At 40.5% G+C, this 24226-nt stretch overlaps 1 protein-coding gene across 1 annotated transcript; it reads right to left on the reverse strand.

Moving 5' to 3' along the window:
- Nucleotides 1–2415: 2415 nt before the first annotated feature.
- MEPE (matrix extracellular phosphoglycoprotein) lies at nt 2416–13256 on the reverse strand. Its single transcript, XM_059681883.1, has 4 exons — nt 13194–13256; nt 7938–7991; nt 6892–6984; nt 2416–4277 (listed from the first exon to the last, which is right to left on the reverse strand). Exons 1-4 carry the CDS (start codon nt 13245–13247, stop codon nt 2808–2810), a joined length of 1671 nt encoding a protein of 556 aa, XP_059537866.1. The 5' UTR covers nt 13248–13256; the 3' UTR covers nt 2416–2807.
- Between the last annotated feature and the right edge of the window lie 10970 nt (nt 13257–24226).

A 24226-nucleotide genomic window follows, 5' to 3' on the forward strand; every position in this document is an offset into this window, starting at 1 on the left:
CTCCTATAATCACTTTATTTCTTATTTCTACTGTTGAACTTACCACAGTCTACCAGGCATCTGTGTTAGGCCTTTTTTCCTTGACTAAAACATCATCTCCACAAGGGCCACAAGCATCTTTTCTCTTCTTCTTTTGATCCCCATGGAATTGCATCAAATGGGATCCTTCAGTAAATGTTTTTCAACTGAGCCGAATGTTATGTCAGACAGAATCAGGTAGTATACTGCCCCGACAGGCTGGAGTTATCAAGAGCAGATTAATGAGGGCTGCAAAGTCAAGGTGGCTGTTCATAAGCAGAGAACTCCGGGGGAGCGGGGGGGGGGGGGGGGAGGGGGGGGGGCTGGAGCGGGTAGCAGGCCTGGAAACAAGTGAGGCAGAAGGATCTTTTCTTTTTGGGCACAAGGTGGCAGGCTATGCCCATGTCAGTCACCACACATAAGGCAGCTTTGTGAGGCTGATATTTTCTGTCCTATTTTGGAAATGCATGTTTATTTTAAAAAAAAATAAAATAAAGCGAAGCTCGTGCAGCATCGTGGCTGAAACCCGGGGGTAGCTGAAGCCCAGACCCGAGCAGGCCGGCCGCTGTGCTTCCAGGCCTCGGCGCCTTCCAGGTTGGACTCCTGCCCGAGCCCCACAGTAACGCACTGCAGATTTTGAAACACTGAGTTTCCTTTAAAAGGATGAAGAAAATGTGAATAAATGTGCATGAACGCTCAAGCTGGGAGAGAGGAAATACTATCTGACCAGAGGGTTGAAACGCAGTTTCTCCACTAGATAGCAGACGAGGACAGACGGCCTGCGGAAGGTTCTGCCTATAAACCCAGCGAAAACATTAGTTTTCTCTAGAAGCTCATTTTTTCCCCTTTATAACGCCAAGTGTTTTTCATGTGTTCAGACCATTCACATGTATCAGTCTGATATAATCTGGGATATAAGTAGCAGCTTTACTTCAATTCGTGTGTATGCAATTTCAATTCAGATACAGTTTCCTTCACTTCATTCATTGCCTCTAGTTTTGTGTGTGTGTGTGTGTGTGTGTGTGTGTGTGTGTGTGTGTGTACGTGCACCAAATAGTCTTTTATTAAAAAAAAATTGCTAGGAATAGTTTATTCTGGAATTCTGCCTAAGCTATTGGGTGATATGTTAAGTCTTTCCCTTAATACTGATTTCTGTTATACTTGGAAGATGGAGAATAAATTAGGGGGAAAAGATAATCCTTGTTTTCAGGTTCCCTTATCATTTTGTTCAGGTTCTTTCTCTCTTTGTGTGGAAGTGAGGTAGAAATGAGAACATGGTGATTTGTTTCTGTGCTGGAAGCCGGTCCTTGCTGCTTGACACAGTCACTGCAGGAAAGAAACATCTGCACAGCATATGTTTCAAGGAACCTGGCATATATGGCATACTGTTCTTAATATGTTTGCTCCCCCTCTTACCGCTATGTGTTTTAACCAGGGCCACCTCCCCGAGAAAGGTTGTTTCCCCAGGTGGGGATGTTGGGGATTGACGGGACTGGAGTTGGGGATTGACGGGACTGGGGAGGGGAATGAATCAGTAAAACCCCCTAGTGTTACAGAATACCATGTACTACTTATGAAGAACTTGGACTAAGACTGTTGGCAATAAATTTGGGACTTATTGGGCCCACATCCCCAGCGGTCTGCCCACCAGGGAAAGCACCAAAGCCTATACCCCTGGAGACCCACCGACACAGGGCAGTCCCATGGAAGGCAAGCAGTGAGGCTGGGAGGACATAACCTTTACAGGGTAGGATAACTCCTTCAGTCACTTCCTTGTAGCTTATCAGTAGAGCAGTAGAATAGTGACCTTGGAATAGTCCTTATAATGGAACACAGAGATTAACCTAGACAAGATTAAAATCAACAGAATTAGATAGAGACAGGATTTTTGGCAAAGGTCAGATAAGAAACTATGGACATGAAACAAGGAACTGTAGAAGGTTAAGGGAGGACCCAAAACATACCATGATGTGACTATAGAGGCATGCTTATAGGATCAAATGGTATAAATACAGATGTAACAGGACAATAAATAGAGAACCTGGCTATGCTGATCAACTGAACGCTGTCTCTGTGTCATTCATTCTTTACCAACTCCGTCCACACCTTTGGGAACCCCTGGACCTGCTGGGGCTGGACCCCAACATTTCTGGAAATACCATTTGCCTTCTGCGAAGCTGGGGATGTGCAGCAGAGGAGAGTGCAGCAGGCTGAGGAGCAGGGTATGTTTGCCAGAGCAGAGGGCCTTCAGAGAAGAGGGAAACGCTGGCTCAGGCAGCTCGCGAGCTTTATTCAGCAGGTGGACTTCACAGCACTGCCTTTGCCAGGCGCAGGACTAAGCTGTTGTCTCTGAAATGAAGCGCCAGAGCCAACAGACTTTTCTTATTGATCATTTATTACAGATTACGATATGAGAGATAGTGTTTGTTTTCCTATCTGCAGAGCAACAGCAAGAGAGGCTTGACATTCACAAACTGCTTTTAAATGACGCCTATTCAAATGCTACCTATTCCATAAATCCTTAATGATTTTTTCCCTTAAAAAAGCATCATGATTTTCAATAGAATTTCATAAAGCATCGTAACGTTGGCTAGAATTTCATACCATGACCATAAACATAGCCACAGTTCTGCCCAGGAGGCTGCTTTTCTAGACTTCCCCGCTCCCTGCCCCGCCCTTCTTCACCTTCACTGGGTCGGCCACCGGGTGGCTCTCCTTCACGGTCCGGTCAGGTCAAGTCGGGGATGTCTGGGGATTTGAACTTGATCCTGCTGGGAGTTCCTAGTGGCCTAGTCCCCATCGCTCTCGCTGGAGCTGGCGCTGTCAGAGGAGTCACTGCTGCCGTGCTTTCTGGGGGGCCTCACCCTCCTGCTGGGGTGGGATTTTCTGTGAGCCCAGGAGCCCCTTCTCCGCGGCAGACCCTGACCCCAGGTGGAGCTGTTCTGCCTGTGGGGTCCGTACTGATTTCTCCCACTGTGTGTGGGTACAGTCCCCTCATTATTGGGGTCACTGCGGGGACCTATTTCACTTTTAATGTCATTGTCAAGGCCCTGATGGGGAATGAGCTGGCCTGGGCTTTTGCTCTTATTAGGAAACCTTTGCTTTTCACTCGCGGTCACTTGGTTCCTGTTAGAATGTTCCGTACCTTTCCTACTCCCCCCTTTGCCATTTCTCGGGATTTCATTATAATTCGTACTTTCAGCAACGTCGCGACTGCCTTCTCTTCTTTTCTCTTTTGGGGGTACATGAGGGTAATGAAACTCCACTTTCCCTTGGTGAGCATTTTGGCCGCCTGCATCCACTCTGTTTCCTTCTTTTCCAGGGAGTTCCCTGAAATTGGTGCTCCCTGTGATCTCGTTGCTGCCCCCCACGAGGCTGACATCGGCGGTGTTTGCCTCTCGAGCTGTTTCACCCCGGGTTCCAATGGCACTTCTGCCATCTCCTGCTCTCTCTGGGATTTCGTTATAACCCGGGCCTCCTGCTTCGGGGTCAGTGGTCTCTGCTTCCCCCGGGGCGGAAAGCTCTGTTTGAACATCTGCACCCTCCAGGTCAGGACCCATAGCTTCTCCTTTACCTGAAACGTCCTTAAAAGGCTGGCCATCTCCACTGAAAGGAGAGATACCGTCCCCCCTCTCTTGAAGATCTGGATAACCGCTGCCTTCGAAATCACTGGGGATTTTTTTGAGTGTGGGGAACTGTTTTAGATAGTCTGTGTTGTACTGGATGTGGTGCGTGCTTTTGCCTTTGGCTGGAATAATGGGGGCTTGCGGATCTCTTTGATGATTCTTCTTACCTTTTGAGGGGGCTTTAGCATGGTTTGCACTTGCTGGAATTTTGCTTGGAACATTCCTCGGTTTGATATCTTTGTTTTCGTCCCCTAATGGCTCAATCACAGCTCCTGGCGCCATTATAAGTTGTGTATTATTTCTGGTGAGAGCTGCTCCATATTCTTCTTGGTCATCAAGTCCGCTGAGAACATCGTCTCCATCCTCAGACACGTTATTCCCAGTGGATTCGAGGTAAATGGGCATCTGTAGGTCATTGTGGGCGTTATCTTTGTGACTAATACTATAGTCTTCATTTGTTGTCTGTCTATTTTCAAAAAGATTTGGGGATTTACTAATTTGGTTATTTTTATCAACTCCAAGGAGGGACACGTCTTTCTCTCTCTCTTGGGCAGTGTTGTCTTTAGGTGCTGGCTCTTGACTTCTTCTCTTGCCAGAAAGGTGAAGAGCGATATTGTCTTTGTTTCTTTCTTCCTGGTAAAGTGAAAATTTTAACATAAAGTGATTATTTTATGTTAACTTTTAAAAATCTAATAATTCTTAGGAGACATATATTTTAAAAAAACAACTAGATACTTAATACAAAGATTCTATTAACTCAAGAAAGGTTTGTTAGTAGAGCTAATTCTGGAATGGCCAAAGCAGGTTTTATGGAGAAAGAGGGATGAACAAGGTTTGAAGGATGGGCAAGATTCAGACACATGGAAGGGAAGTGGTGAGAATATTTTAAGAATAAGTTTGCATATTCAAGGGTTTGGAACCAGGAAACATTTGAAAGATACTGTGAATAACACTATAAGTTTAGAGTTGAGAAATCCTACAGAAGAGAATAAGAAATAAATTTGGAAATGTAGATGATTAGGGCCTGATTTTGAAGGAAGACAGAGTGTGGTCTTCATCTTGTGACTAATGAGTCATTGCAAGTGACACAGAGCTCATATTTTTAAAACTATTCTCTCCCCTATTCTCATATTCTTCTCTCTCTCTCTCTCTCTCTCTCTCTCTCTCTCTCTCTCCCTCCCTCCCTCCATCCCTCCTTCCCTCAAATATAGTACTATTCTACTTGAAGGACTGCTTGGTTTTATACATGTACTTTATAAATGTTAGAAGCAGTGAGGAAATTGTTGCATCAGCTCACACTTGAATCTCAAGATAAAAATGGCTTATGGACATGCCCTCTATTCTTATGAAGCTGGCTAATATGCAATATACAAAAGTTCCAAATTTTAAGAGCTAATATGAAATGATTTATTTGAGGAGTTATAGCATCATTATTCACTAATCTTTTATTTGGCAGGTATATTCTGAAAATAAGAGTTTGCAATTAGGAAAATTTTAATAGAAAAAACTTTATAGTGAGTTGTTTTTAAGTAAGAAGCATTTTATTTTTTAATATATATTTTTATTGATTTTTGAGAGGAAGGGAGAGGGAGAGAGAGATAAAAACATCAATGATTTGAGAGAATCACTGATTGGCTGCCTCCTGCACGTCCCCCACTGGGGATGGAGCCCACAGCCTGGGCATATGTCCTGACTGGGAATTGAACTGTGACCTCCTGGTTCATAGATCAAAGCTCAACCACCAAGCCATGCCAGCCTGGCCAATAAGAAGTATTTTAAACATTTGACTTATTTTAAGACATTAAATCTTGGCAAGTTTTACATGGACATTTATATTTCCCTTTGCAATCAAGTTCGTTTGCTTATTGCTAATTATTCTTTTGAGTTTAAGCAGATGCATTAGAAAATCATTAGATTATAATAATTCCTTCTTACCTTTCCTCCCTCTGTATTCTGAAGTGCGAAGTTCTTTTTTACATTTAGTGCTTTTACTGCTTTTAAAACAGTAGCAGATATACTAATGAATTCTGTGCGTTTTACTAAAGACTGAACAGAGTTCTCTTATGAGTGAAAACATAAAACAACTTTTAAATTGTTTTGTGTGGTGCTCAATTATTTTTGCACTTGCTTGTGTTAACTGATTGCCTGATGGTTGCACTGTTGACTGTGTGATGATCTCTGTGTCAGTTGGCTGCTCTGCTTTCCTCTGCTCTGTTTTTCTATCTGTGCACCTTCACTTATATTATTCTTTTCGTGGATATGGCCTCTCCCAGCCACTTGCTTGCTCAAATCCTACTCATCCTCCACAGCTCAATTACTCCCATTATGTACTTTTCCCTGAACACCCGGCTAGGAACTAATCTTTTTCTAATCCAAGCCCAGAAACATACTATTCTGAGTACCTCTTATGTAGCACTTTGCACATTCTGTCTGGGGTTAATGATTTTTCTAAGTGCCATTTGTTCCCTTTATAATTCTAACGTCCTGGAGAGAGAGAATTAAGTTCTCTCAATCATTTCATTTCACATAGCATCTTGCACAGTAGGAAGTGCTCAATACATAGGTGTTCCAACAAGTAAGTTTAACAGGAAGTTAGTCTTAGAGATGCATCTGCAGAATATCAAGCAGAACAAAACAACATTCTGAAGGGAAACTACAGCTTTCATGGGAAACGAAGCCAGATTTGGGAAAAAGTAAGTAGTCCTTTTTTGCTGATGGCATTTTAAGCTGCGTCCAGCTCCTTGGCCAATGAATTTACAAGAAGGAACTGAATGAAAAGAATTATTGTTCCATTCCAGAGACAAGGCCCTTATTCTTTCTCTTCTGAACATCCTGACACAGATGGTGTCCTCTGTGCAATGCATTTAAGGGACATTAGGCCAAAATGACCTCTAATCCTCACCGTTAGAGCATATAGTACCAGAAATCCTGCCCATAAAACACCAACCATTAATCAGAAGCAATAAACCAAAAAAAATTTCATGGGTGCCCGGGGTCCACCAGTACCACACCTGGCTCGGCAGGTCCTGAAGGAGGGCGAGGCTTGGGCCGGGGCCTGGCTGGGCCACCTGTGTCAGGAACACAGAGTCCCACAGCACAGCCGCCTGAGGAGCCTGGGGTGTGAGGGAAGGACAAAGGCACCAGCCGCAGACCAAAACCCCAGAGCAGGAGAAAAGTAAACTCTGTCCCCCTAGAATTCGTCTAGTTTGACTCCTGATAAGGATCATCACTCGGAAATTCAGCTTACCTTTATGTCCGTTTGATTTTTCCTCCCAGGTGATGTGTAAACATACTTGAAAATATAATACCCATGTTTCTCATGGTGACCCTTGTAGGTGACCTACAAAGATACAACATTCTATTAAGATGGGTTTATCTCTGACTACGAAGTTTCCTGGCTCTCTTTTTGATAGTACAGATATTTTAAAATTTGGGCGAAGTGTAATTCTGCCTCTCACAAATGGCAGTTCTTCCTATAACCACAGGAGGGCGTGTGTCCACCAGTCCCTGAAGAGAGCCTGTTCCTTTCTTTTCTGCATGTCTCTAAATCCTTTTTCCTTAAGGATGACTATCAACTTCCCTCTCTCCCTGGTGTATCAATTTGATGACCACATTTCAGTGGAAATGGAGCACTTGGAATATTTTCAGGTGGGAGGGGGCAGGGGATTAGAAGAAAAGCAGATTTTACAATATACATGTCTGATGTCAAATTGGCAAAACTCGCAGCATGAAAATCCAGGCTCTTAAATTTGCAGTTTTTGCCTTTGTATTTTCAACCGAGACAGAGAACAGAACATTGTTAGTTCTTGGAAGGGAATTTTCGGAGACTGCCAGAAGAAGCCCTGGCAGGCAGGAGTAAGCTGCAATTTGGTGACCTGAAAAGCGGAGGGGGCTTGTTTAACTTTCTGGATGCAGACGGAAACCCACTCCAAGTAAACAGAACTCCCCTTATGGCTCGTCCATGCTCTTTCCTTTGTTTTCTCCCTCATTTATTGCTCTGTTCTCCTGTACATGTGTGGGAAAATGGTGTTTGCTAATAACAATATCCCAGGATTTTTACTAGCTTATCCCTCTGAAAGAAGAAATCATATTGAAGATAAATCTCCATTTCGAATGCTTTTCTCTTTTCTGTCACACACTGTGACGGAATTAAAGTGCCAAAGTTATGGTGTATGATTTTGTGCTTTCACCCTAAGTACACAAGACTATTTTTGACAGTTAACATTTCCTCTGACTGACTTTTTCCTTTACAGAGCTGAAATGGATTTATTTGAGAAGAATAACTCTGTTTACCCTCTGTTCTTCCACACAGTCTTGCCTAGTTTTCTCAGCCTGTGGTTGAATCGTCTGAAAGGAAACAAGAAATAAAACTTCACCAAATATCCATTCTTTCATTCATGTCTTCAAATAGAAAATCTTTTATTTTTCTCTCACTGGGTTGTACCACTCGATGTGGGAAATCATCCTGACCAGAAAGGATGGATACACTCAGCACGTTAATATTTGTCTCAGTGCTACAAGCGGGTGCCCGCACACCTCCCCCACAGGGAGATGATGCCATCTCTATTACAGAACGACACTGTTGCATAAATTCAGTAATGGTGCCCGGCCAGTGTGGCTCAGTGGCTGAGCATCAGCCTATGAACCAGGACAGTGGTCAGCAAACTCATTAGTCAACAGAGCCAAATATCAACAGTACAATGATTGAAATTTCTTTTGAGAGCCAAATTTTTTAAACTTAAACTATATAGGTAGGTACATTGTTATTAACTTAATTAGGGTACTCCTAAGCTGGCCTTTGCTAAAAACGTCCTCAATCTGAGGGGTCGACCTCAGCGAACATACCCCCACTTCATCTAACGCCACTTCTTCAAAATAGACTCGCCCAGGCCAAAAACTGACTTCTGTGCATGGGCCACGAAGTTTCAATCACACTGTACGTGCATGCCCCTATGTGGTATTTTGTGGAAGAGCCACACTCAAGGGGTCAAACAGCCGCATGTGGCTCACGAGTCGCGGTTTGCCGACCACTGAACCAGGAGGTCACGGTTCGATTCCTGGTCAGGGCACATGCCTGATTGTGGGCTCGATCCCCAGTGGGGTGTGTGTGCACGAGGCAGCCGGTCAATGATTCTCTCTCATCATTGATATTTCTCTCTCTCTTTCCCTCTCCCAATAAAAATTCAGTAATGGCTTTGTGAGCTCAGATAGGCTACCGCTGGTTATCCTGCAAGAGAAAAGCCACGGCCCTGCATGGAAGGGGAGGTACCACACCTGAGGATGGGACTTTATTGTGCCAGTCACCTGGGCAGATATTTCCTTCAGGGAAAGGAAAACGGGGCAACCTGCAGATTGGGACAAAATACTTCTCTTGATCTGACATGAAAGTGTCGAAATATCTTGAGGGTACCGGGGGTTGGGGGGTTGGGGGCTGGAGCGGGGTAAGAGAAAGGCCAGAAACTAAAAAGACATAGACCCAGGGATCTTGTTCCAAGTTTTTAGGGTAAAATTTAGGTGTCACAGGAGAGCATGCAGAAGAAGACCTGAGAATTCTGGAGCGAGCTCACCATGGAAGCAACGGGCATACCAATTCTTTTAGTCTTGGTATTTTTATTTCCTTATTTATTTCTGAAATTCCTGTTATCTCAGATGTGGCCAGAGGAGCCCATGGGTGGGACTGGTTTGTGTCTGACTGTGTATGCTGAAGGGGAAACAGGCATCATGGTGGTGTCAGTCGTGTAAGAGAGAAAACCCTTGAGGGAAAGAGAGTATTATGCCTGACTAAGCCTTAGAATTCTGTATTTCCCAGCAGTAAGATATGAGCAGTAATCCTGCTTGCTTTCAGATACCGTACTTCTGCTCTCTCTGTGATGATCCCTACGCATGACATTTTCTGAGTTACTTTGCCATCTGGCTCTAGTCTGGGCTTGGCTGATGGGAGACGCACCTGAGACTGAAGGGTAGAAGGAGAAGCCAAGATATGTTCTTCCCTGCTCTCCCCATTAGGCTGCATCTCTAGGATTGGATGCATCTCTTTTGGGGCCACCACGTCCTTCCTTGTTCCTCCAGCCCAAGGCAGTCTTCATGTTGCTCCATCACCCTTGGTTGGCCCTTTCTGTTCATCCTGTACTTTATAACTATTCTCCAAATAGAACCCTCCCTACTGACATCCCTGTCATGACTTCTGTTTTCCTGACTGAACCCTGCCTGACGAAATCATCTTAGAAATAAACTCAAAACGTTCGTAAAAGTGCTCTATTGGCTGAGCTATAAGGCGGATCTGCTTGACATGCCATTTCATTCTAGAAACAACAAAAGTCAGCCAATTATAGATACAGAGAACAAACTGGTGGCTGCCAGAAGGGAGGAGGTAGAGGGACGGGCAATATAAGTAAAGGGAATTAAGGGGTACAAACTTCCAGTTATAAAGTAAGTCAGGCACATGTACAGCCTAGGGAACATAGGCAATAAAATTGTAATAACTTTGTCTGGGGACAGTCTTTTTGTGGTGATCATTTTATAATGTACCAAAGTATTGAATCACTATTTTGTAAACCTGAAACTAATATAGTAGCGTATGTCAATTATAATCCAACTTTTAAAAGACAGAGAAATACACATTAAATAAATAATGAAATACAATTTTGTACTCAGTGGATGGGGATCTAGAAGGAAGGGTAGTATGCTACATATTGGTGGTGAGAATATTAAGATGTATAGCACTCGGGGAAGAAAATATGGCAATATCTAAGGGAAAAAAAACCAGTCCCTTCTACTCAATACTTCTATTCTCAGAAATCTAGCTATTATAGAAAATAAAAGTACAACTCTTGCTCATAAAAATAAAAGCACAAATTTGTATGAAAAAAATACATTGTCAATGACACCTTATATTTATATAGCACTATACAGTTTGTAAACTACTTTCCTGTAAACAATCTCATCTGATTTCCATAGTAATCCCTGTGAGAAAGGAAGCAGAGAAGCACTACACTTACACAGCTGGTCGCACTAGTACAAGTTAAGGAGATATTTTGGCCTAAAGCTTCTGCCGCAAAGTCCCAGGGTTAAAATAATAAATTTCTAAATGGCCTGATATATGGGAAAAAAACATATTTAATAACAAGAGGTAATGTTCCTATACTTCATATTAAGTGCTTTCAGGCATCTTTTATCATTTTATCTTTTATTGCCTTTTTTATGTTGGTTCTTAAGTGACCTTGTGCATTTACATTTAGATCTTTGCATCATTTCTCCAAAAATGTCAAAACAGTGAAAACAAATCTGGAAATGGGGCTCCAGGAAGGAGAAAGCATCAACATTAGATGATTAGATACTAATTTTAAAAAGAAATGACAGTTTGTGGTATTTGGCATCTTCTCAGAGAACATGACACATGCGCATGTATTAAAAACATACTTGATAGTATAGAGCACCTTAATGTAGTTCACAATCATAAATCCTGAACTTATAACAGAGCAACTTATCACAAAGTTGTTAGAGTCAAGTGCAATTGATGAATATTAATTAAATTACATGGCCCAATAATCAATCTTTTCTTCCATTTTTAAGTTTTGTTTTTGAAGGAAACCAGAATAGGACTCCCACATATACCTCTTTGACATAAAAAATTATTCTGAGCTGAAGGCAATTAAAAAGTAGTAAGGAGGAAATTTCCTCCTCTTCTGACTAAAGGCAGGAAATAAATTCTCCTTTTACTGCAAAGAGACTTTTACCATCCAGAGCCCACACCTGAGGAATGTGCAAGCAAACCTTGTTAAACTAACCCCAACGCTCTTACTTGAGGACAGTAAGGCCTCCCTAGCCCAGCTGGACTACCCATAGTCCAAGCCTTTTTGTCTTGTCAATGCTTCACAAACGTATTGTTTCTTTGTCTAAAAGATAAAATAAAAGCTTCCTGCCCTAGTCACTTCTTCAGTTCTTCATTCTCTTATAAAAGCTCCCAGTACATATAAAAATTCAATAAAACTTGTATGCTTTCCTCCTGTTAACATATCTTTGTCAGTTAATTTTTCTGACCTTGCCAGGGACCCTGGAAAAGTCGAGAAAACATTTTTTCCCCTCCCCTACAATTTGAATCTGGATTCTAGTTCCAAAACATATGTACATGACTCAATATATACCAATTTCTGATAACACCAAACTATTAGTAACTAATTTAGATAAATGCTCAAATAGAATCTTATATATCTGGGAGAAAAATATCATATTTAGCCATTTATAATTCCAAATTTTGTTTCTATGTCTTTGCAGATCCTCTTTCATTTGAAATTTGCACCCCTCCCCTCTCCCCCGATACCCGCTTGGCAGCTCTCCCGTGCATGAATGTGGCCGTGCAATGGAGATGGCATTGTCTCCCACTGGGGAGGAACTCTGGCACCTGCTTTTGACCAGTGGTCACTGGATTGATGTTAACATAGCACATTTACTGGAAAATGGTTGGAGAGTGCCACTCCCACTGTTCCTTGGACCGTGCTGCTCAAAATAGATTCATCCTGGGCTGGTGGGATTGAGCTGGGTCAGCAAGACCCACTTGTCCCCCATCATGCCTAAGCACATGCCTGGTGGCCCTGATTGAGCTGAGCCATGTGGATTGGGCCTGGCAGATGTCTATTTTAAGCAGCACGGCCCCCACAGGTCTGCTGGAGGCTGTCAGCTGAGAGGGGACAAGCTTTTCTCAATTCTGCTGTTCTCATCCGATGACATGGTTCATGCTTGTCAGTGGGTAACCCAACTGGCCACCCACTCGCTCAGGACCTATATTTAAGGACTTCTGGCAACAGAATGACCGCTGGTTTCCATGGTTCTCCAACGGAAATATTACTCTGGGAAGTTCGGATGCTTTCCAGACATTATCTAATTGGCACCGTGTCTGCATTGCAGAAAATATCGGTAACGCTCAGCATTTTCACAAGATAATTTAGTCACATCCTGAGTACTCATCTGGGTGAATCAGAGGGGAAAAGAGACACAAAGGAAATTGGAGCTTGATTTGGGGTAAACATGGGGCACTCCCTCCCATCTTTAGCCTCACTGGTGAAGAGGAAATCATGACCAGGATCTCATAGTGTCGAGGTGTTACAAGAATTACAGGAAAGCTCTGCTCCTTTTGTGTTGCCATATATTTACAAAATCTAGCTGTTTAGCCTTAAAATATTCAAGTCATTTTTTTTCTATTTTTAGTAAGATATTGAAAAGTTCTTTTGACATGTTATAATTTGGGTCTCTGAGCCTTTTCTCATTAGTGTTAGCTGATTTGAAACACTGTGGCTGGCTCTTGCTTTTCTCAAAAGTACTCTTTTTGGTGTTTCCTAAAAGGCAGTGTGTGGACGCGCTGAAATTCAGCACTTGTTCATTGAAGGCCTCCTTGGTGGGAGGCTTTGGTGTCTAGTGCTGGATGCTTTCTTTCTGCTTCATTATCACTGAACTAGGTAAGCGTTACTAACTTGAAAAGACATTGCTCAAGAGAAAAATAGGTAAAAAGAGCAATAGGTTTTATGACACGTAACTAAAATGGGAAATGCTTACTGGTGCTGCCCAGGTCAGATGGGATAGAAGCAGTCCCAAGCAGACAATTTGCATCTTTGAGAATCTCTGTAAAAAGACAATATATTTTACCTTAAAGCATTGCCAATTACAAACTGCAGTTCTAAGAAGTAATATAATACAAAAGCATATTCAAACACCCTTCTCCTAGAAGTCCTTTTTTAATTAAAAAACAACAAACTAGGTAAAATTTACTTATACCCATGTGTGGATACTTTAATGAAAGTGCTTTCATATGTCCAATTATTCCATGTGAAAATGAAAATTGTCCAATATTATTTTTTTTAATTTTTATTTTTTAATCCTCACCTGAGGGTATTTTTCCATTGATTTTTACAAAGTGGAAGAGAGAGGGAAAGGCAGAGAGAAATATTGATGTGAGAGAAGCACATCGATTGGTTGCTTCCTGCATGAGCCCCAACCAGGGCCCGGGCTGGGTAGGAGCCTGCAACCAAGGTACATGCCCTTGGCCAGAATCGAATCCAAGACGCTTCAGTCCGCAGGCTGACGCTTTATCCACTGAGCCAAACCGGCGAGGGGTGTCCAATATTAGTAAGGCAATGAAGTCAGTTCATATAAAAGAATTTTATAGACTTATTTATTTGCTCTATGGTCAGCCTAAACTTTTTCCTTTTGTCTTTAGAGAGAGATCATTTAATTTATTTATTTATATAATTCATAATAACATTAAGTTTAGTATAGCAGCTTATAACATACTCTTTAAATGATTTGCCAGGGTAGCAGGCTCCGTGGTGAGGAATATAATTTTGTCTGCTACCAGACTGGTTCCCCAATATATGTTCTTATATTCATTAGCAATGAATCTGATCTAGTATCCATCCATGGGTTGGAGAGTGAAACAACCGATGTGATATTTATATTGATAGCTACCATATATTAATACTAAAATGAGCCAAGCCTTATTCTAAAAATTTTACACTTATTCAATTAATAAAGCCCCATAATATCCCTATGAGTTAGGTGGCATTACTATTCCTGTTTTATATGTTAGGAAATAGACACAGAAAGTCAAGTAACTTGTCCCAGAATTCCTAAGCATAAGGGGCAGAACTGGGATTAATAACTGGCAATGTAGCCAGAGAGCCAGTATTCTTAATCAAAACTTGATGCCACTTGGAATGTTTTCATTCTTTCATTTATTATAGAGAAATCTATATGTAGTTGATTTAAAAGCAAATAATATTTGATATTGGGCTCAACAAAATTATGTTTAAAACATTAACATTTAATGGACCAGAATGACAAATCTCAGTAAAAAAGGTAGGGGGAGGGGTTGGGAAGTGATTAACCAAAGAACATACATGCATCTATGCATAACCCATGGACACAGACGGTAGTATGAGAAGGCTTGGGCTGGGACGGGACCTGGGTGAAGGGGGAAAAGGGAGGAAATGAGGAACATCTGTAATACTGTCAACAATAAATTTAAAAAAACATTGTCATTTAGCTATGGATAAAGGTACATGTTTATCCTTCGGTAAATATACTAAAAGGATCTAGTTAGTTCACTGAAAACTAAGTCAAGTGGCCATTAGATTGAAGATAAAAGTCAACATAGCATTGAGTTACTAATCTGTTGATTTTACTAAACATTAAGTATTTTACTAAGTACCACACAGACATATAACAACCAATATGAGAATAAAAAATGTATACCACTCTTTGAGAATACTTGGGGAAAAGCACTTTTAATGGGAAAAAATAATCTAAATAATGTTGTAATCTTCAAACATTTCAGGGTTAAAAACACCTTTTGTTTGAAGAAATACATATAACTATTAAATATATTTTTAAAATTCTAGGCTATTCTCTTCAAAATTAATATAATTTTAAGAACCTTATTTCTATCTGTAATGTAGCCATCCAAGCATTTTACAGGTCAGGACAATACAAGTCACTTATTAAACGACTTAATGCTGAGAAATATCAGTCCAGATGATACCAGCACAGACGAGGTTGGAAAGTATGAATAAGATCACATTATCTTTATCCTGATTTATAAGTGAAGGGGGAGAGTACTATTAGGGTCTTTGAGTTATTGTGGATCTTGATAATGCTGACAGTTAAATCAAAGAAGAAATTGCCATCAGTTTTAGCTATTAATTTCTAGAGCTTGGTAATATACTTTCTGTTGTATAAGACAAAGCACTAAGTATTGCACAGTTGTGCTCAATAGAGAATACCTTCAAGTTGCATTTAGTTTCAAAAGTCATCTCTCTACCTGGTTGGCATGCATCCTGAAAATGTAAACAATTGTATTGTAAAGCCATCAAGAAAGCCAAATTACCTGGTATCCTGTAGCTTCAGAATACCTGGCTTCTTCTTCAGGATTAGCAGTTTCTGGCATTTTGCTGAAATTTAAAGTTTGTTAGAGTTCCCAATGGCCAATCAGCGTGGGCTCACTTAGCACTAGCAAAAACAATTTGTTACCAGTGCCCACAGGCAACCATAGGGGGCAAAGTAATTTTAATCTAAAAATGTTTTTGCGGTGGAAAGCTGCTATCAAATGTTCCAGAAAGTGGGATAAACAGAAAATATAAATACCTCAGTTTGGTGTGTCATGTTGTCAGATCATTAAAATTGATTTCAAAACTATTGATTAAGACTGGCTGAATAATTAACAAGTTTTAAAATGGAAAACATTTTAGCAATCATTTTATGTAGAAAGTTTATAATTTCAATTTTGTCTAAATTAAATTCAGTAACACTTAAGAAAAATGTTGAGTGCTTGTTGTGTGCCAGCCACTGGGGAAATAGCAGTGAACAAAACAGAAAAAAAAATCCCTGTCTTCATAGAGTTTATAATCTGATGGGGAGACAGATACTACACAGAATAAATAAGTAAAACAGAGTAAGTTATGTAGTGACACAGACTTAGTCTAAGAAGAAAAGGCATTGCAGGAAAGGGGTGGGGACACTAGGTTAAAATTGTAGATAGGGAATCCTGGGAAGGGCTCATTGAGAGGTGACTTTTGAGTAAAGACCTGGAGACATATGACTATCTAAGGGAAGAGCATTCTAGTCAGAAGGAAGAGGAAGAGGAGGGCCCAGAGGCAAGAGCCTGCTCGCTTCTTCCAGAAACAGAGAAGAGGTCAGCTTGGCTGAAGTCACTGACAAGGGGAATAACAGGAAATGAGGTCAGAAAGGCATCAGGTGGCAGGTGAAAAAGGGCCTATGGGTCATGGCAAGGCTTTGGTAGGAGAAGGCAGCCCTTGGAGGTTTGGGGCAGAGGAGTGACTGAGGGAGCGAATGAGGTAGGAATAGGCAGAGACCGGCTGGGAAACTCTTAGGGTAATGTGAGGAAGAGCTGATGGGACGTGAACCAGAGTGGTAGCAGAGGGGTGGGGAGAAGTGGTTATGTTCTGAATGTATTTTGAAAGTAAAGGCAATAGAATTTGGTGATGCATGAGATGTGGGTCGTGAGAGAAAGTCAAGAATGAAGGATGATACCAAGTTTTTGTTTTGAGCAACTGGAAGAATGAAGCTGCCTTTTATTGATATGGGGGAAACTGCAGAAGAAGTGGTTTGGGGGAAATATTGACAGCTTGGGTTTGACTATGAATATTATAAAGTGGTCAGTTGAGGATACTGACTTTCTGAGTAGGTGGACACAGTATACCATATGGGAATATGCTTTTCTAGGACAATTGCCTGCTCTTCTGTTTTGCCTAATCTGGTTGTCAAAATCATAATTGCAATAGTTCAAGGGGTTCCAGTCAGTCTAAAAATATTATAATACCTTGAGGGGTAACTTATATTAGGAATTTGTGTGAAACATCAGTAAAAGGTAACAAGTGTTCTTTTTGACATACCAAGTGACAAGAACTACCTATAAACACATTTTTAACAGACCGTAAATGATATATGATGAGAGTTAAATATAAACTCCCAATTTCTCCTAACTTCCTGTTTAGACAAAGAGAAAGAAATGGAACAAACAAATAGCCCTTGGATAGCTGTGGCTGAGAGAATGGTGTCTTTTCTAGTTCAGTCTAATCCCTGGTTTTGCTTCATCCAAATTCTGAAGCTCCTCTTCTGAGCAGCTGGAGCTGGTTTTTAAAACACTTGCTGGGACTAAAATTTGAGCTATTGAGCTAGGGCCACTGTTGACTCTCAGTCATTTACCATGGATTTTGGAGTATTTAAACATTGTCATTGACAATGGAAACCTTTAACTTAATTATATTTAGAATCAAACTTACCTGAGTTCTAGTACTGACTTGCTGGGTCAGTTGCTTAAGCAACTAAATTGAGCTTCTGTAAGTCTCAAGTTTGCCATCTGAAAACAGGGGAGCATAGTAATAAGCTAAATTTTCATTGAGTGGTTACTCTGGTCCGAGCATTATTTCAAATGTGGTACATTGCCCTAACAAGTTTGGCTCAGTGGCCAGAGCATTGGCCTGTGGACTGAAGGGTCCTGGGTTCAGTTTCGGTCCAGGTCACATTCCTGGGTTACAGGCTTGATCCCCAGTAGGGGGCATACACACCTGACTTAAATGGCAGCCAATCAATGATTCCCTGTCATCATTGACGTTTTTATCTCTCCCGCTCCGAAATCAATAAATATATATCTATATAATAAAAGCCTAAGCAACCATTATCACGGAACGACCAGAAAGACCTCTCGCTATGATGCACACTGACCACCAGGAGGCAGATGTTCACCACAGGAGCTGCCCCCTGGTGGTCAGTGCGCTCCCACAGGGGGAGCACCGCTCAGCCAGAAGCCAGGCTCATGGCTGGCGAGCACAGCAGTGGTGGCGGGAGCCTCTCCTGCCTCCACAGCGGTGCTAAGGAGCAGCAAGCCAAGCGCTAAGGAGCAGTGAGCAGGTGGGCGGTAAGGAGTGAGGGGTCCCGGACTGTGAAAGGGCGCAGGCCGGGCTGAGGGATCACCCCCCCAGTGCACAAATTTTGTGCACCAGGCCTCTAGTATATATTTAAAAAGAGTAAACTATAACTGTCTTTAATAAATAAATAAATAAGGTGCATTAACTCATTAATGTTTACAAGAGCTCTATACTGCAGGTGCTGCTATTATCACCCTGATTTTAGTGATGAGGCATAAAGCAGTAAAGTGACTTGCTTAGGGTCACATATCTAGCATGTATAAAAAGCCATAATATGTAATCAGGCAATCTGACTCCGAAGTGAGGTTTGAAAACCACGACACCATACTGTCTCAGAAAGTCAGCATAAACATTTAAATGAACAAATGTTTGCACGGTGCTTAGTCCAGCACCTAATTCCAAATTAAATGGTAAATAAATAATAGCTATCCATCCCACCCAGTCTTCCTATCATTAAATGATAATCTGCTATTCAGATGACATCCTTCGGTGTCTCTTTCTGTCCTCTGTTTTCCCACCAGGTCTTCTACAACTTACTTGATAAGGGAAAAAAACAATGCAGTAGTGAAAAATATAATAGAGTTCACGTTTAAGAGCTACGGCTCTAGACGTCATAAATATTAATGACCAGAATTTCAGCAAAGTGCAAAGGATTTGGGTAATGCAGAAAGAGACTACCAAGGAAATGGAAAGAAAAAAGACAACAAGAAAGAGTGCTCAGGGAGCCATAAGACTGAACAGAAAAATAGAGCTATCTAAACAGTAGCCAGATGTGAATACCACAAAAATGCTCATTTTCACATTCCATTAAGGCAATGAATAATTCAGGAATTCCTATAACAATTAGCAAGTTATGCAGTGTTTTATGGTTGTACATTGTTCTGTAATATTAACTTTATACTTTTGAATGATTCAGAGAAAGTAGACCCCTGGAATGTGCCTCATACATGGTACAGCCTTGGAAAATGTTTGTTGACTTTTTCACTGATATTATTTTATAGTTTCAATAGTTTAGATATTGCTTTTCCTTTGTTTTTTCTTTTCCCTAAAGAAGTTTAGTGTGTATGAAAGAGATTTCCCCTTCATTTAAGTCAGGGGTGGGGAATGTCTGGCCCGCAGGCCCTATAAGGCCCTCAAAATCATTTGGTCTGGCCCAGCCAAGGTATTAGGGGTGAGTTAATTAAATGTTTGACCAAATATAGCAGGTTAATTTTTAAGTTGATAATTTTGTATGGCCTAAGAATGATGCTATAAATATCCAAATGGCCCCTGGTACAAAAAAGGTTCCCCAGTCCTGATAAGTCATGGGAAAGCATCTAGTTCAATCTAGATTAAGCTGTGTTCTATGAGAGAAAATTTTAAGAGAAAAAGGTTGATGTAGCTACTAGTCCTACCAAAGAGTAAATGGTAGTAGCTAAATATATATGCTCTAAAGCTAAAATGAATTCAAAGCTAAAAAAAAAAATTCAACTTGAGCCTTAAATTTAGAACCTACAATTGGCAACACACACACACACACACACACACACACACACACACACACACACAGCAAAACAAAACAATACCCTATTCTGACTGGAAGGTTACAGAGAAGAAACTCCAGGGAGGAAAGCCTGAGAATGACCATTTGTTAAAGTTCTGTGAAGGTGAGGTGTCACTTCAACCCTCTGGTAGCTTACATCTTGGGTTGAGCTTGAGCTTCAAAAACTCAGCAAAAATTTTCTTAAGTTTTTGTGCAGTTTTGCTGTAAATTTCTTAGGAACCAATAAGGAAAGATAAAGATCAGGGTTCTATAAAGAAAGGTTATTTATCCTCACACCATCTCAATTTAACTAGAAAATAAAACAAAACTAGGAAGCAATACAAAAGGGCAAGAAATGGACACTGGAACTTTCTCTGGTTCTTGGTTCATGGTCAGGTACAGACAACTCCACCGATGGTGCTCTAGCACGGCTTTCCTCAGGCTGCCGCGTGGAGTAGCTCCTCCAAGAGATTTTTGATAAAAGCAGTTCATGGGACATGTTTCATTCTGTGGTGGCTTTTTCATTTCTTACCCTTAACTCAAGGGCGAACAATCATTTAAAATATACCTAACTAGCAAGCTGCAACACAAGTTTCAGCTAGTAAACCCTCATCCAGGAGTAAGGACTTGTTTTGTTTTTGTTTGTTTGTTTTCTTTTCTTTTCCCGTCTATTTCTGGAACCTCCCATCCAAATCCTCTATATTTCATTATACTATGCCCAGTTGCTTTGATTTACATTTTTTAAAACTTAACATTGAAAGCAATCTTTTCATCCTCTTTTCCAACTTATTCTTAACACTATTAGGTAACACATTTCTCTGTATCATCTTCGGCCGGTAGACGTAAACACATTCTATATATATATTTTCATGTGCTTTGACATAAAATAACTATCTTGTAATTTACATACACAACAAATATACAGCATTTCCCCTTCTGAACCAGGGGAGGAATCATTACAGTGTTGTGAGCGGAGAAGAGGAGCCATTGTTGAACAGTCTCCACTTTCCCATAAAGACCCTTAAAGCTTTGACAAGGCTTCAGGCATTTACTCCCCACTGATCCCAGAGTGGGGTGTGCTGGGAGTCTCGCCCTGTTTTTAGCAGAAGGAAATGTTTCTGTTTTAAATATGTTCATTCATAAGTATCAATATTCATTCTAAGTTTTTAAAAGGTCATTTTTTTTTCTAAAACATCACTTACAACCAACTTTCTCATCTACCCCAAAATTATTCTTATTTTTAAGGTAGTTTTTTTATTTCCTCTCTCAATATTTGGGAATTTCAACAGAAGTACATAAAAATTCCTGCCAGATACGGAACCACGGAGGGTCATGGAACAGCGTGAAGCTGGCTGTGTTCTTTTCTCTAGGCCATTTGTTTACTTGTTCCGCTGTTACTAGCAAAGAGAAGACATGTCAATGTAATTTTATTTTATTTTTATATTAGAATGATGTCTTATTACACCTTAAAATGTAACTCAGAGGATGTAGTTAAAATGTAATTATGGACCAACCCTTTCCTTCAGGACATGATGATATTGCTGGAAGTGGCTACAAAACTTTGTTGTGTGACCTCAAGGGGGAAATATCTCTCATTCTCAAAATAGTCTTTTTCTGAGGTAGCGCTTTGTCTTTCAAAACCAAGACTCTTCTCCTTAGGATACAAAATATGACTACATTTGCCAGCTAGTTATTCATTGTACTGGACACATACTGATGTTTTCCTACCAGATTGGAGCATATTTAGTCTTCTAAGTTTTTAACTTCATATTTATCTGCATTGTTATTTTATTTTAGCTCTTCTCTCATGATTTTCTTAATTCTCATGAACTAAGATTTTCTCTATGCTTGTCAGTTACTGTTCCCATTATCTATTGCTATGTAATCAACTACCACAAAACTTAGTGGTTTACGACACCAATTTGCCTGGCTGGCGTAGCTCAGTGGTTGAGAGCTGAACCATGAACCAGGAGGTCATGGTTAGATCCTGGTCAGGGCACATGCCCCAGTTGCAGGCTTGATCCCCAGTGGTGGACATGCATGAGGCAGCCAATCAATTATTCTCTCTCATCATTGATGTTTCTATCACTCCCTCCCTCTCTGAAATCAATACAAAATATTATATTTTAAAAACACATCAATTTATTGTTATTTCTCAAGGTTTTATGGGTTGACTTAGCTCAGCTACAAGGTCCTCACTCAGAATCTCTCATTTCAGACAGTCAGAGAGGGGCAGGTGTAAAAGTTATGTGAAGACTTGACCAGGCTGCACATCTAAGATGGCACCTTGGTGCTTCTTCATGTGTGTGACCTCTCTCTTCAGCAGAATAGGCTGGACTTCCTACATGATGGCTTAAGACCTAACATACTCGGTGGGTTAAAAACTCATTAACTGGATTTGTTGGGCTAAGAATAAAAGTTTTCATGCAAATTATGTTTGTTATACTCTGTCCTTTCTCAGGAGGCCTCTTCCTTTCTGAGGCCCTTTGTCTATTTAGGCCTCAATCGGTTAAATGATGATTACCCACATTATTGAGGGCAATCAACTTTACTGTGGTCCACTATTCAAATGCTAATCTTATCCAGAAATGCCCTCACAGACACATCCTAAAATAATGTTTAATTTGGGCACCCCTCGGCCCAGTCAAGTTGACTCAGAATTTATTATCACAATACTAGATTTGATGATAACCCATTCTACACAGAATAAGTAATGGCTTATGTTGTGCAGTCTTTACATAACTATCCCACAGCTAGAATCAAGGTCAAGCTTTCTCTCAGCTGACTAAATGTTGAGACTTACCTGATAATATCTTAAAGTTCAAAAGATAATTAGTATAGTGAAAAAGATATCCTCAAATATTACTTATCAAAGATAATACTTCGATGCATTTAGGCCCAAGAACTATAGGGAGCATTTTATCAAGTATTTGCAAAAAGGAGATAACTCACCGATTACTGTATTAAACACCAGATATTTTACTAATTTTTAAAGAGTTTAAAACAAAGGACCAAGTTTCAAGTTGGAAGAAAAGAAGAGAAAGATAATGAGTTCACTGATCCTTTGTTTATATCCTAAGTGATTAAACAGTTAAAATTTTAATCAGTTCTTCATAGTAATGACTTTAGTCAATCATCTAAATAAGGAGTCAGCAAACTATAGTCTGTGGGCCAAATCTGACTCATCATTTGTTTTTGCAAATAAAGTTTTATTGGAACACAGCCAAGCCAATTTGTTTGCATACTATCTATGGCTGCTTTTGTTATAATGACAGATTTGAGTAGTTGTGACAGAAACCGTATGGCCTACAAAACCAAAAATATTTACTATCTTATCCTTTACAGAAAAAGTTTGCTGACTTTTGCTGCAGAGAAAGTTTGATTACCTCTGACTAAAATATTGAAGTTTGAATTTGTATTATAAAAAGAGATAAGACAAGTTGTGTACACATTGATGGAAGTCTTACTTTGTTGGACCCTGGGTGTTGTGAAATGCAAGGGGGAAATATCCTGAGAAAGAACAGAATATAATAGAATGTAATTTGCATGGGAACTTTCAGTCTTAGACTAACAAATCAAGTTAATGAGTTTTTAACCCACTAAGTATTTTCAAAATCTAAGGGCAGAAAATATTTACAAATATTTGCATTTGCTGAAACAAAACATCCAAGTGATTGCTTCATTGTTTCCTTTTAATTAATATTGATTCTTTTTCTAAGTGAGACTAATATTTCTTGATATTGGATTATCCTTTTCAAAAGAGTATTTATTTTTCTACTTTTCTCTCACTTTAATTATTTCTCATCATTCAGAATGATTCACTTCGCCTAGAGATGGATTGTGTTTTATTTTGTTTTGTTTTATAAGTGAAATCCAAATGGAAAGAAAGTCAACTTCTGGTTTTTTGGTTCTGAAATAAGCCCTTGGAGCTCTCAATAGATGCAATCATTTTGAAAGACAAAGCTTTAGCTTTTCAAGGCGAAAATTTTGTAAAGAATGAAACCTATGGTCTCTAAGTAAAGAGAAGAAAGGGTGGTAGGACATTCACAGGGTTAGCCATGAAAGAAGCAGGGTATAGAATTTATGTCACCTAATAAATTGAAAGGGTTGAAGGGGAGTTATTCATTGTTTCCCATAGATTAAATATGTACACACCCCAGGTTACTATCTGGGGAGGATATTGATTGAGGCATCATGTTGAAGGAAATAAGAGGGACTTGAAGTGAGGGAACAGGACCTAGGATGACCACAGGGAGAGGGACAGAGTCATCTCTGAGAAGCAGCTGCCCTGTGGCCATGCTGACACCCACAGACATCCACCCCACCGTGAGGCCTGTGCTGAGAAACCTCTCAGCACACTGTTGCCTGGCAAGGGCCTGCATGCCTGCCATGGCTCAACTCAGAGAAGTAATCCTCTTTATGCCTTAAGACCTTTTTTTTCTCTTATGCCAACTCCGCTGTGTGGCCAGCCTCCTTTAGAATGGCCCAGGACACTCATAAGCCTCCCAAGTTTTGGGATCTGGAAGAGGCATGTAGGGGAGGAGCTCTGCTGACTTCCTGACAACCTGACCTGTCTCCAGGTAGACACGTGGGCAAGGACTGAGTGCGCTCCTTCCCAAGTCTCG

This window comes from Myotis daubentonii, chromosome 1 (genome assembly GCF_963259705.1).
Source record: "Myotis daubentonii chromosome 1, mMyoDau2.1, whole genome shotgun sequence".
Lineage (NCBI taxonomy): Eukaryota > Metazoa > Chordata > Mammalia > Chiroptera > Vespertilionidae > Myotis > Myotis daubentonii.